The 14,167-nt window shown below is 49.1% G+C and overlaps 2 protein-coding genes across 7 annotated transcripts in view; both read left to right on the forward strand.

The window, feature by feature from the left end:
* Positions 1 to 7: 7 nt before the first annotated feature.
* LOC121591138 (nuclear export mediator factor NEMF homolog) lies at positions 8 to 3,796 on the forward strand. The gene is made up of 3 exons (XM_041911547.1): positions 8 to 83; positions 174 to 494; positions 604 to 3,796. Exons 2-3 carry the CDS (start codon positions 436 to 438, stop codon positions 3,701 to 3,703), a joined length of 3,159 nt encoding a protein of 1,052 aa, XP_041767481.1. The 5' UTR covers positions 8 to 83; positions 174 to 435; the 3' UTR covers positions 3,704 to 3,796.
* A 592-nt stretch (positions 3,797 to 4,388) lies between these two features.
* The window catches only part of LOC121587874, a 40,788-nt gene continuing 31,009 nt past the window's right edge, over positions 4,389 to 14,167 (forward strand). Inside the window, exons 1-3 of one of the 6 annotated variants that reach the window (XM_041905132.1) lie at positions 4,389 to 4,606; positions 6,605 to 6,990; positions 11,664 to 12,511. In XM_041905132.1, the coding sequence (XP_041761066.1) occupies positions 6,923 to 6,990; positions 11,664 to 12,511 (916 nt within the window). In that variant the 5' untranslated portion in view covers positions 4,389 to 4,606; positions 6,605 to 6,922. The other 5 variants (XM_041905135.1, XM_041905133.1, XM_041905134.1 and 2 more) reach the window with 5 other exon arrangements.

Here is a 14,167-nt window from a genome sequence, read left to right on the forward strand (position 1 = left end):
TATGCGTGCGTGTGTGCGTGTGTGTGCATTCCTGATTGCATCAACAAGCGATAGGAAAACAATTGTTATTAAAGTTGTGTAAGGTATGAATGCAAAAAGAGAGAGAAAAAACACATCCGTTTAATTTTTATCGTCTAAATATAAAGGTAGAATGCATTGTTGCCATTTTTTAGCGCAGTACGTGAGCATTGTTTTGCTCTTGATGGCGACCTTTCCGAGGTTTTTACATGACCTTCAAAAACAGCACCAACCACTGTCCAAATCTTGGCCGTCTGTCAAACGGCGCCTCGCCGTCAAACGAAGGTGTTTTTTTCGCAACATTATCAGCTGTATTTTGGCCTGTGCCGCGTTGTAAGCTACAGGAAAATAGTGAAACACTAGCGGAATTGGCATCAAGCTGGGGGAAAAAAACTAGCATATCGATAGAGTTTAAAAATGACTAAAACACGCTTCAACACGTACGATGTGGTGTGCTCGGTGACGGAGCTACAGAAGTGAGTATTGATAGCTGAGCAGCTGTTGATATGATTTCACAACAACCCAACATGATTCATGCAACCGTTTGTTGCTTCTCCATTTTTCTCCGCTTCCCCGCGTTCGTAGGCTGATTGGCATGCGAGTGAATCAAATCTACGACATCGACAACAAAACGTATCTGATCCGGTTGGCCCGGAACGAGGAGAAGGTGGTGCTGCTGCTCGAGTCGGGCCTGCGCTTTCACACCACCAGCTTCGAGTGGCCGAAGAATGTGGCCCCGTCCGGCTTTACGATGAAGATGCGCAAGCATCTGAAAAACAAGCGGCTCGAAAGCCTGCAGCAGCTGGGCGTGGACCGTATCGTGGACTTTCAGTTCGGTACGGGCGAAGCGGCCTACCACATCATACTGGAGCTGTACGACCGGGGCAACATCCTGCTGACGGACTGCGAGCTGCGCATCCTCAACATACTGCGCCCGCACGTGGAGGGCGAAGAGTTGCGCTTTGCGGTGCGCGAAAAGTACCCCAAGGACCGGGCCAAGCAGGACAATGGGCCGCCGTCCATGGAGCAGATCAAGGAAGCGATCCAGAAGGCACAGCCGGGCGACACGCTGCGTACCGCGCTGAACCCGATCCTCGAGTACGGTGCGTCGGTGATCGATCACGTGCTGCACAGGCAGGGTCTGTTCGGGTGCCGCATCGGGGGCGAGCTGCCGAACGATCCCGCCCTGCCGAAGAAGGTGAAGAAGAAGCAGAAAAACATTGCGAAAGAGTTTGCGAAGGTGTTCGACATGGAGACGGACCTGGGCCCGCTGATGAGCGCCATCAACGAGGCGGAAACCATGCTGCGGGAAGCGCAAAAGCATCCTTCTCCCGGGTACATCATACAGAAGAAGGAGGTGAAGCCGACGAAGCAGGGCGACGAGGAGGAGTATTACTTCACCAACTTGGAGTACCAGCCGTACATGTACAACCAGTACCAGGGCGAACCGTTCAAGGCGTTCGATTCGTTCACGACCGCGGTCGATGAGTTTTACTCCTCGCTGGAAAGCCAAAAGATCGATCTGAAGGCTTTCGCCCAGGAGCGGGAAGCGCTGAAGAAGCTGTCGAACGTCAAGACGGACCACGCCAAGCGTATCGAGGAGCTGACGAAGGCACAGCTGGAGGATCGCAAGAGGGCGGAGCTGATCACGCGCAATCAGGACCTGGTCGATAAGGCGCTGCTCGCGGTGCAGAGTGCGCTGGCCGCACAGATGTCGTGGACCGACATACAGGATCTGGTGAAGGCGGCCCAGGCGAACAAGGATCCGGTGGCGTCCTGCATTCGGCAGCTGAAGCTCGAGATTAACCACATCTCGCTGTACCTTACCGATCCGTACGCGTCGCTGGACGAGCAGGCTAGCGACGAGGAGGAGGAGGAGGACAGCGAGCGGGAAGACGATGAGGCAAAGCTGGTGCCGATGGTTGTCGATGTCGATCTGGCCCTGTCGGCGTTTGCGAATGCGAGACGGTACTACGACCAGCGCCGCTTTGCGGCCCGCAAGGAACAGAAAACGATCGAGTCCAGTTCGAAGGCGTTGAAAAACGCGGAACGCAAAACGATACAGACGCTGAAGGACGTTCGCACGCAGACGACCATATCGAAGGTGCGCAAGGTGTACTGGTTCGAGAAGTTCTACTGGTTTGTCAGCTCGGAAAACTACCTGGTGATCGGCGGACGTGACCAGCAGCAGAACGAGCTGATTGTGAAGCGATACATGCGGCCGACCGATATCTACGTCCATGCCGAAATTCAGGGCGCATCGAGCGTTATAATCAAAAACCCGGCCGGGGGCGAGATTCCGCCGAAAACGCTGCTCGAGGCAGGCACTATGGCCATCTCGTACAGTGTGGCCTGGGACGCGAAGGTGGTGACGAGTGCGTACTGGGTGCACAGCGAGCAGGTGAGCAAGACGGCCCCGACTGGAGAATATCTGACGACCGGTAGCTTTATGATACGGGGGCGCAAAAACTTCCTACCACCATGTCATTTGGTGTTGGGCCTGTCGTTCCTGTTTAAGCTCGAGGACAGCTCGGTCGAGCGGCATCGGGGCGAGCGGCGGGTGCGCACATTTGACGATGAATCGGTCATTAGCAAGGATGAGGTACGGTCGGAAATATCGGAGCAGGAGGCGGAGCAAGAGATAAAGCTAGAGGATGATGAATCGGATCAGGATGATGAGCAAGAACCGTCCCAATCGCAGACCGAACCGAAGCAAGAGGCAGACACTCTGCCCGAGCAGGTTAACAAGCTGTCCATCGCAAAGAAAGAAAAGCCGGTGGAAAAGAGCTCTAGCGAGCCATTGCCAGAGCCGGCGGAGGAAGAGGAAGATAACGATTTGCCACAGTTCCCGGACACACACATCAAGGTAGAGCACGACACTGGCAAGGTGTCGGTGCGGATGGATCCCATCCTGCAGCGGCTAACGTCCGAGCCGGACCCGGACTCGGTGATTTTCCTCGGCGACGACAAGCCGTACATAATTCAACCGTCGGCACCGCGCAAAAAGCAGATCTCCAAGAGCAAGCAAAAGGCAAAGGACCAGAAAGAGAAAGAGCAGAAGGCGAAGGAAAAACAGGCCGCTCCCGCGAAAGCAGCAGAGGAGCAGCAGAAGCCCGGCCAGCTGAAGCGTGGCCAGAAGGCAAAGATGCGTAAAATCAAGGAAAAGTATAAGGACCAGGACGATGACGATCGGAAGCTGATAATGGAGATCCTGAAGTCGGCCGGCAACCGAAAGCAGGACGAGGGCACGAAAGACGACGCCGATCAGCGACAGGACGGGGCGGGCGGTGGTAAGGGTGGCGGTGGCGTGGGCAAGCGTACGCCCCGCTTGAAGCCGGGCGAGTTCGAGGAGCTGGGTGACGATACGCCGGCCGCGGCCGATTTGGACATGCTCGATACGCTGACCGGGCAGCCGGTGGAGGAGGACGAGCTGCTGTTCGCCATTCCGGTGGTAGCGCCGTACCAGTCGCTGCACAACTACAAGTACAAGGTGAAGCTAACGCCCGGTACCGGCAAGCGGGGCAAGGCAAGTAAGATGGCGTTGCAAATATTCCTGAAGGACAAGCAGTGTACGGCTCGGGAGAAGGATCTGCTGAAAGCGGTAAAGGACGAGGTGCTGGCTAGGAATATCCCGGGCAAGGTGAAACTGTCCGCGCCCCAGATGCAGAAGGCGGTCCGGAAATAGGCGGCGCTGGGTGGGAAGGACAGGGTTTGGTTTTGTTGTGGTACGTGTATCGTTACGTTTCGCTCAATAAAATGTTACTCTTTCAGTGCAAAATGATGAGTATTATGAGGTTCACTCGTGAAAAGAAAAGTATTGCAAAACATATTTTCAACAGCTGTTTTAAAAAATTAAGTGATATTTAATGCAATAATACTAACACAAAAGTTTGTGTCCTAAAAGAAACATTTTAGGTCCAATGTGCGGTAAGCCATCCTCGAAACTGTCCTACTGTTATACTGCAAACGCACACTCATGCAAATTCTCTCGCATTTTCTCTCATCGAAAATTGTCCTCTCCCGCTCGCGATGTGTTATCCTTTGCGAGCGAACAACAACAGTTTCCGCTGTATGGAAACGAAAACACCTTCATAATGCAGGGCTCGTCGTCTTAGTGTATAACACATTTGTACAATGTTTTGACACTGCTACGGATAATAGATTGTAAACAACTTACAAAATACGTGTCAATTTGTTAAACCCTTCTAAGGAATAAATGTAAAGCATTAAAATAGAAAGAACTGCAGAGGAGATCAGCTCACAAGTGCCATTCAATTGATAATTGATTTTAAATGTTTAGAGAAAATATGCCTACCATCCCTGCCCTCATTTGCTGGTAGAGGCATGCGGATTTCGCTGAGACAGAGCGAGTTCCCTTGCAAGTGGTTTGCGTGTACTGCCACAAACCAATCCCTGCCCGAGCGTGTACGACCACACAGGGATATCCGCTTTGGTGGTGATACGCGCAGCGTGTGTGTACACACAGTGTCGAAATACGTTCTGGAACTGTATAAACTGTAAAAGCGACCCGATAAAAGAACTGATGCAGCACAAACGCTGACTGGGTAGTGGCTAGTGATAAAAGCAAGTAAGCATAACGGAAGGATGGCTTTGTCAAGCGACACGCTTGCTTTGTCATAACACGACAGGCACGGTCCTTGCTGCGATGGGCGTTCCGTGTGTAGCAACAGTGATAGAAATCGCATCCATTCCTTGCGTTTGATGTGTGTTTTTTGTGTGTGTCCCCAAGTGTGCTGTACATTTTTCCGTGTCCGTGCTGTGAAACTAGCCCTTTGGAGGTTGGATGGTTTAGTTCGACGTCAGACACCCCTACGCAAAGGGAACAACCCTTCTCTGGGTGGGTGTTTCGAGGCGCACCAAAGAGCGCCTGACAGTGAACTTGGTGGTGCCGTGGTTAGGTTTCTTGCAGCGGCTCAGCTACCGTAAAAGGAAAATCGTGTCGCCCCTGGACGGCAAACGGGGAGCATAACGCGTATTGCGAACGGTTCGAAAACCCGTACGCCCGCCGTACCATCATCATGGTGCCCCAGAAAATGTCAAAATTTTCATACATAAAATATCGATCGCGAACCGTTTGCATGTGTTGTTGAAGGCTCGGATATACGCTCGTCCTGCACCGTCGCCCGTGCGCCGCGCCTCCATCATGGTCGTCGTGGTCGTCGTCTCCGTGTTGACGGCAGCGAGAGAAAAACCCATGCGCACACAGTCGGGAACGACAACAGAACACACACACCAGCAAACATCGACAGCAGCAGCAGCAGCAGCAACAGCAGTGGTGTGTGCCCGTCCAGCAAACAAAACGTCAGTAGACAAGGACGAGGTGAAACTGCACCGTTCGAAGCTGGAAGGAGTTGGTGAACGGTGGTGGTTGTTACGGGCGGTAGAAAATGAACGAATGTTGAAGCGTTGCTGGATTTAAGAAAAAGTTCGATTTTTAAAGGTCAAATTTTAAAACGTAGAACAATGCGCTGCTGTCTGGGAGGATTTGCCATATTCAGTTACTCACGCGAAAACAATATCCTGGAAGATTTATTGCGGCGTTGGCAACGCCAATGAACCCATCAAACGGGATGTAAATTACCGAACACAAATACAAATACCACGGGGCACCGAACGGGTCTACCACTACCAGTGCAGTGTTTGGGAAAACCAAGAAAAAAATCGCACACACATACACGCCCGCATGTACACGGTGTGTGCCGGTGTGTGCGTGCTAAACAAACCTTTCAAATTTACCTGCAACAACCAATGCGAACACAGGCATATACCGTCGTCCGTCGCCAACGTTGATGCCCTCGATGACAACAGGCGCTCCCCGATGACCGAAGTGTCTGCGTGAGGCAAACTGAAGCGGAAAGCCACCATTATTCGACGGTGTTGCGAGAATAACGACGACAACAGCGGAACGGGTACCGCAGAAAACCTCGCAGAGGGTGTATGTGGTGGAAAAGTGCGCACAACAATCGCAATAAATCTTGAAGGCAAATGGAAAACATCCTGAAACGAAATCGTAACGCCACCACCGCACCAAAATGCATCGTTTGGTGAGAGGGCGTTTTTCGAAAACCTGTTTGACTGAGTGTAGTTCTCCGCTTGGCTTATTTGCAAATGGCGAGTGAATGTGGCGAGGTTGTGGTGATTTCGTCGCAGCTTCCAATAGTGCACAAAACGGGAAATTGACTGTTGAATATTTCATAACCTCGTTTCTACGCGCCGCGTCAGGGAAGCTGTGAATGTGATGCTAATCGCCCCCCTCTTCCCTCCCCCTCCCCCCAATTTTTGCAGGCAATCGAAAACGGTCACGGACTGGTCGCGGTAGCAGTGCGTGTGCGTTGTTCTCTCCGCGAGTATTTTAGTAAGGCGATGGAGACGCCCGGTCGTGCACGAACGATTGCTTGGCCGGTCGCGCGTGGGTAATATATGTATTTTCACACCGTATTACGATGGAGTGCACACTATGAGTTTGATAAAAGAAAGAGGCACACTGTTTAATGGGATAAGTGGGTGCATTTTTTTTGTTGATTTAATATTATTTTAAATTAATAAATAAGTATTTTTTTTACAGCATCTGAAACAATGAAACAGTGGTACGGTATGGCACCGGTTGCTGCCATCAAATAAAAGTTTTCGTTGCAGAGCAAATCGTGTTCCAAGCAGGCGGGGAAAAATGTGTTCAAGCGAGCGGCGCAGTGGGTTTAGAGCATTCGGAAGTGTGCCTGCGTGCGGGGCTGCTTAAATAGTCGGTGAAGCATAAATATGAGGTTGATGGTGGTGATGGTGATGGTAGTGTTTTGTGAGTGATCATTGTGCACGTCGCTAGGACCGTTGGATTAAAGCGTACAGGGGCGTACAGCTTCTTTCGAGCCGCCTTACCGTAGTGCCAATGCCGGTGGGAAATGTTTCATACTATCACAGAAGAAAGTATTCCCCTCAGGCTCCACCGGATCACCAGTGAGTATTAGTAGGAGTTTTAATTTAATCATTTCCTGTTGGTTTGTTTTGACACTGTAATACATGCTGCACGGCTTCATTTGCAGGCTTAATGTTATAAATTGCTCATTCATGAGAGTGTTTATCCCTTCCAAGAATATTGCCTCCCATTCGCAGTGTCACGTTTCGGCACGGCGCGTGGCTAGCATTTGTTGCGCCCTCGTTTGAATGTCCTTCCCAAACAAATGACCTCCAGCACCTGCCATTACTTATTTATGCACTGTGGTTTATTTGCCGCTTCGCCTCCCACTTCGACCAACAGGTCCCCAAGACCGACGTTCCCCGAACCATAGGCTCCTAAGCTGCGGCCATCGGGCCTCAAGTGCTTTGAAAGTCAAATTATACAGACCATCCAAATCATGATTGATGAATGACACAAAAAGCTGCCTACCGCTTCTGGCCGTGTAGCGTTCTGTGCCGACCGGTTCAAAAAAAAAACCTTGGACGCGCATGTGAGTGGAAATTGGTGATTTATTTATCAGTGCGGGATAGAAAATGGAAAGCCGGCGGGAAACTTATACCGCTTGCCGCAATTATTACGAGTAGCAACTCATCATTCGTCGGTTCGTTTGAGTTTTACAACGGATGGAAACGGAACAGAAGGACCACTGGCAAACGAAGCACCGTTTTGTGTTTGTGTGTTCACCTGGCCCCATTCCTACCCTGTCTGCAAACGGGTGCAAAAGAAATGAAAAAGTTAAAAAAACACACACATTTTTAATGAAATGTGACTTTGCACTCGAACAGTTCAATAGTCCGTGCGGAGCGGCCAGTTAACTGTGGCGGGAGCGTTTTATGGTTCTGCCATTATTTCTGCTGCTGCTGTTGCTGGCGGCACCGGGCGAACCGTGAAATATGTTGTTATCTTCGCAGTAATGCTCGTGCGTTGTGCCCCTTTGGCCCCTTTCCTGTACGGTGTGTGGGTGCTATTCGGTCGTTTATTTCTTCATTGCTCAGCGTGTACGCCACTGTATGCCGCTGACATGCAGCCATAATTAATTGCCGGGGCCTGCGATTCGTTCCGCATGTGAATGGCATGGCATGGAGCTGGGAGGTTCCGAATTTTAATCCCCGTCACACAGTGCAGTTGGTTCCTACTAATGTTGCTGATATGTCAACTTTTCCCGGTATGCGGCTGACAATGGGGGTAGAATTTACAACACAGTAAACCAGCCAGACGTTCATATAGTGTGTATGAGTATGGTATGATACATTTCAAAGCAAGCTTCACATCGTTCTTGCGGGTTTACAATTCCACCTAAACCAGAAAGCTTTCAAGCAGCGCTGGCTAAAATGTGATTCGCAGCCGTGACCCGCACACATTGCTCCATGGCCAACTAGTCGTCAATTCGTCGAACTGCACTGCTTCAAGGGTACACGCTTTTCCCAATGTTCGCTTCCACGCTAAAGCTTGCGCGCACGGGTGGGTCGTGCGTTTGTTTGTTATGTTTTTTTATGCCGCAAGGACAAACAATGTTTTTGTTTGCTGCGCAAATGCGTTGTCATCCGGAAGGGAGCGTGTGTTTTTTCTGCTTCTTCTGTTGCTGCCGTACATAACCTCACCACACAGCATGGACCGTTGGGTGGGTTAGAAAATAATTTTCTTATTACTCGTTGCGAAGGTTGCTCCCAGCTCGCTCCAGTACAGCCTTTCTACTACACGGAAGTTGTGCACACACACACATATACACACACACACACACACTCATGATTAACGAGCGGGTCGCAAAAGCAATAGCTTTAAGTGGCACACGATGACGAACCGAAATTCGCTGGCACGGTTGTTGTGCTCCCTGGCGTGATGGCGTGATTAGTACGTGTACCGAGGGGCAACCCCGATCTGGGTCGTTATCGGCGCTCGGTCGCAGCAGTTGTGCTGCTGGCTAACTTGGCCACACTTTCCCCTCTGGTGCCCCTCTCTCCCTGTGTGTGTGTGTGTGCAGTTTGGTAAATGATGACTTTTCTTTCTGCTCGTTAAAGCGCTCCGCAGCTCGGTGGTGCGCACGTACACATCGATCTAGGGGGAAACGAGTGGGTGGTGGACGCGTGCGTGCGATGCCAAGGGTGGAATTTCATTTGCATGGAATGTATTTATGTAAATATCTGTAAACAACGCATTCCTGCCATTGTGTAATCGAAATGTGCGCCTCCGGCCACGCCAGGTTGTACGCCCGGTGTGTGACTGTGTGTGTATGAATTGCACAGCGCGTACAGGACGCTCGCGCGCTATGATGAATGTTTTGCAGAAGTTTAAGGTGAAGGTTGCACAAAGTGGAGCGAAGCCTTTAAGCGTTGATCAAAGCTTTACAGTTTGAAGTTGCATAAAAATGGTGCACAAAGATAGCTCAAACCAAGCGGGTTTTATAGTTAATTTTGTGAAAAAACGGGCACCTCTCTTACGGCGTTTAACAATGTCTCATTAAGCGATTGCCGTGTTGATGGGTTGTTTTTTCCATGCACGAAAACAACCAAACACACACGGTGACCCACATACACACTTAGCGAGTATCTGCCTACCTTCCGCCAGCCCGGCGGAGGGCAGATATTGTCCTTCGTAATCTGTCGCATATTAACTTTTGGATAACTTTTTCCCTCCCCTCAGAGCTGCAGTCGAGCAGCGGCGTCCTTCGCTCGCTTTATCATCGTTGTTTCCTATTTTTGTTTCTTGCCCCCATTGGGAAAACAGACAGCAGGAGCAGCAGCAGCAGGAGCAGCTGGGTCAGAAGTACGGGGTGAGCTTAAGCGACAGCATACGGTACCGGGGCGGTGGTGTAAGTATGTGTTTGATTTATGCTGAGCTCTTTGGAGGCTGTGCGCTGGACCGGCTGGACTGGTGCTGCAGCTTGTTCGGTGCAGGCTTGGGCCGCAGTTTTAAAGACCCTTACATACACACTCACATACACACAAAACAACTGCCGATACTCTTGTACCAGCTGAAGTGGCGGCCGAGACGCCTTCGGGTCGAACGGGGAGGAGCTCGTGTGTGAGGGTTTTGGGGATGCTAGGCTACCGTAAAGGGGTTTATTATGCATGAAAATGTCCCTGGGACTCTCGTAAACATGGGCCATGGTGGGGAAGAATGGAGAAACAGTGTGCTGATTCAGTTGGACCATAATTTATGCACCAGTCTCCTTTTCCCGCCGTACACACCTCCCCTCGTTCAGTGTGTTACAGTTCCCAGAAGATCGGAATACATGTATACTGCCCGTGGTATAATGCCCCGTGTGTGTGTGTGGGGGTGTTTTTTGGTGTCCATCTTCACCAACCCACTCCAACCCCCCTCTACACCCTCCCACGCTTTCTCGTCAACCGACACCGAGCTGCCGTTGCAGCTAAAGTGCTTTTCCATTCCCGATGCTGCAACAGCGTGTCAGCTGTTTCGGTGCAGCAGCGGTGGAAAATTTAGAAAAGCTGCTCAGCACGGATGAGTCATTGTCCTATTTTGTGTTGGTTGCTAAATTGGTCGTGAATGTGTGTGTGTTTTTTTTTTACTCTTGGGAACCTATGAAACGGAGGAGCGATGGTGGATGTGGCGCACGATGGTAGGAGGTCTTTTGACGGCAATCACACCATGAGTGGGGTACATTTCTTTGATGTTCCGGAGTGTGTTTATCAGCAAGGGAGCAGTCATGTTGGGCAGAGAAGGCAAAAGAAAAAAAACACTCACACACACACACACACACACACACACACACACACACACACACACACACACACACACACACACACACACACACACACACACACACACACACATTAATCGGGGAATCTCTCCAAGCAGCTCGAAACTCGAAAACCATCATCTGCGAGCGTGTTTTAGGAAGTCATTTTGAAGTCGTCATTTTCGGGACATTGTGAGATGAAGCTTGTGGGCATATTTCTTTACATGAAGGTCATGAATCAGCCCTAGGATATATTATCTCTTTTGTGAAATTGAATTCATATTTTCATATTTTCATATTTTGCTTGGTAATGATGCAGGCAATTGTGTGCGCTGGTGTATTGGCAGGCAAGCTGAAGGCGTTTTTTATTTGAGCTCATTTGATTTGAATTACAGTATGACCTCATTGTTTGGCATACGATAGTGAGACGACCAGTGGGGGAGATTCTCACTCGATCGTTGGGTTGTTGATGACCCTAAATAAGATACAGGAATGATGATGTAGCTGCTATGGGTGGGAATCGAACCAAGATCTGTGTTTATAGAGGCCATCCCTTTAACGATCAGACTATGCAGGCGCCCCGTCGCAATGCCGATCAAATCCAATGTGTAGCTTGTGCGCTCCAGTCCATTTGATTTTCTGTCCATTATTTTCATTTTGTAACATATCATACTTCTTCTTCTTCTTCTTTGGCACAACAACCGTTGTCGGTCAAGGCCTGCCTGTACCCACCCCAGTGAAAGTGAGCTTGGCTTTCAGTGACTTTTTGTTATCATAGCAGGATAGTCAGTCCTACGTATACGGGGATACGGTCTATTTGGGGCTTGCACCCATGACGGGCATGTTGTTAAGTCGTTAACATATCATACTACTTTTTTATTAATTTGAAACATTTTTGTTTTGCCTGTCTTTACCTAACCAACGCAATCTAACACATTTATCGATCTTTTTCCCATCATCGAACAAATGTAGGTCACGAATATTTTTCGGAGATTACGCACGCCCCGACGGTGGCAGTGAACGGAGCCGCTCGAATGGTAGCATCTCCTCGGTCGCCACAACCCAATCGTCCTCGTCGTGCGTGAGTGTGCATAGCAGTGCGGCCTCGTTGGCCGATGCAGCGAACGCCAATCTGTTGGCGGTGGTGAGCGCACCGAAGGGTGTCGAAAGCGACTCGAGTCCCGTGCCAAAATGTGTCGATAGTGCTGGCAGTTGTGGTGGTGGTGGCGCTATCGGTACAACAACAACGACGACAACAACAACATCATCCTCCGGGTCCAATTGCTGTGTCCGTGCGGCGGCAGCAGGTGAGAGTGGCAGTGTCGGTGGGTCGCAACAGGTGCCGTCGAGCCGGACGTGTGCCAGTGAAAGTGCCACCGGGTACGAGGGTCAGCGGGGTACTGTAGTGCGGGCCGGTGGGTCATACCACAGCGGTGGCGGCAGTATTGGCGTTGTAAATAGTGGCACCATTAGTGGCAACGGTCAGCAACGGCGAGTTGCGGGCGGGGCTAATAGTAGCAACAACAGTGGTGGTGGTGGTGGTGGTGGTGGCAGTGTAAACAGCACCAATAAAGGCAAGGATCAAGCGAATGGACAGTTGCTGCTGTCTCCGGCAGGCGCTGGCACAACGTCTTTCGCCACGAGTCGGTCAGCACCGTTGCAACCGGTCAAGTCTGCATCGTTTGCCGTAGCTGGTTCTGGGCTGCTGGCTGGAGGAAGCTTAGCGCCAGGCGGTACCAGCTACAGCCAGGCCAGTTCGTCCGCATTTGGCACTAGCCGTCTTGGCAACAATGAGGAACAACGATCACAACTTTCATCAGGTAAATGTTGCATCCTTTTAATGTTATGTTGTGTCATAATTTCATTTCATTTCATTTCATTTCATTTATTAATTTCAATATGTCTGCCTCCGGGGTTGAACATATAATTGCTTAAAACCTAGTTAGCCCTATTGGAACTAAACTAACTGTAACTTAACTAAACGAAGGGGAAATAGAAAAGGATGTAAGAGAATGGAAATCCATAGTGAAAGTAAAATAAGCAGCGGATAAGAAGAAAATATTTGAAAAAAAAAAAATAATAATAATAATAATAATAATTAAGAATAAAAGAGACCTAATTAGAAAAAATAACAAAGAGCCGGAACATAAAATTAGAAATTAAAATCGCGGTAATGTTCATTGAATTGGCGCAAACAAATTAGCCACGGGTCGTTGAAGCCAAACGCTGTATTGCGGAAAGGTATTTCAAGAGCAGTCCGATTTCTTAAACACCTGGAAGGAACATACCAACTAAGTTGGGAAAGCAAGTCTGGAGCATCTATATTCCCTCGTAACAAATTGCTGATAAATGACACACATGCTTTAGTTCGTCTAGATTCGAGGGTGTCGAGATTGAACAATATGCAACGATCACTGTATGACGGTAATGCAGTGGTGGAATTTCCTAAGAGGCGACGATATAAGCACCTAGTGAAGCGCTTTTGCACGCCTTCGAGTTTGTTATTCCAACCTGCCCTGTTAGTACAGAAGACAACAGAAGCATACTCAACAACAGGGCGCACTAGGGAACAATATAATGCCTTAAGGCACCTCAAATCGGTGAAGCCCGATGTCATGCGAAAAATAAGGCCAAGGTTTGAATAAGCTTTACCGATGACCAATTCAAGGTGACTATCGAATGATAGCCTTTCGTCTAACATAACACCTAAATCGCGAACACATGACACCCTGTTGATAGCAGTGTTATTAAGAACATAATCGTGAATAAGAGGGGAATGACGACGACAAAAAGAGATCACGCTACATTTACTAGGACAGAGCTCTAAGAAGTTAGACGCACACCATGAAGAGAGGGAGTTGAGAAGAGATTGGAGTGCGCTGCAATCCTCCTCTTGCATCACTGGAACAAATACTTTAATGTCATCTGCATATAGAAGGTGGTTAGGAGATGGGAGAATAAAACTAATGTCATTTATGAATAACAGAAACAAGAGGGGACTTAGTACACTTCCTTGAGGGACACCAGAAGAATTGGAGAACGGTGAAGAAAAGGACGATCCGAAACTTACATGAAGATTTCTATTAGAGAGGTAAGACTCAATCCAGTGAACAAAAGACGTAGATAAACCTAATTTAGAGAGCTTCATCAACAATAGTTTATGAGATACTCTATCAAAAGCAGATTTAATATCAGTATACACTGTATCAACTTGGTAACCTGTATCCAAGTACTGGAACAATTTGGATATGAACGACATAAGGCTGGAGGTAGTGGAACGTTTTGGCATAAATCCATGCTGATTAAACGTTATATACTGCTTCGATAAAAACAAAAGCTCAGAATGAACGATGATTTCCAATACCTTGCCACTAGCAGGAAGTAGGGAAATACCGCGATAGTTGCTTACTTCAGATTTACTGCCTTTTTTAAAAATCGGACGAAGCCAACCTGTTTTCCATAGAGCAGGGAAACAT

This window comes from Anopheles merus, chromosome 2R (assembly GCF_017562075.2).
Source record: "Anopheles merus strain MAF chromosome 2R, AmerM5.1, whole genome shotgun sequence".
Lineage (NCBI taxonomy): Eukaryota > Metazoa > Arthropoda > Insecta > Diptera > Culicidae > Anopheles > Anopheles merus.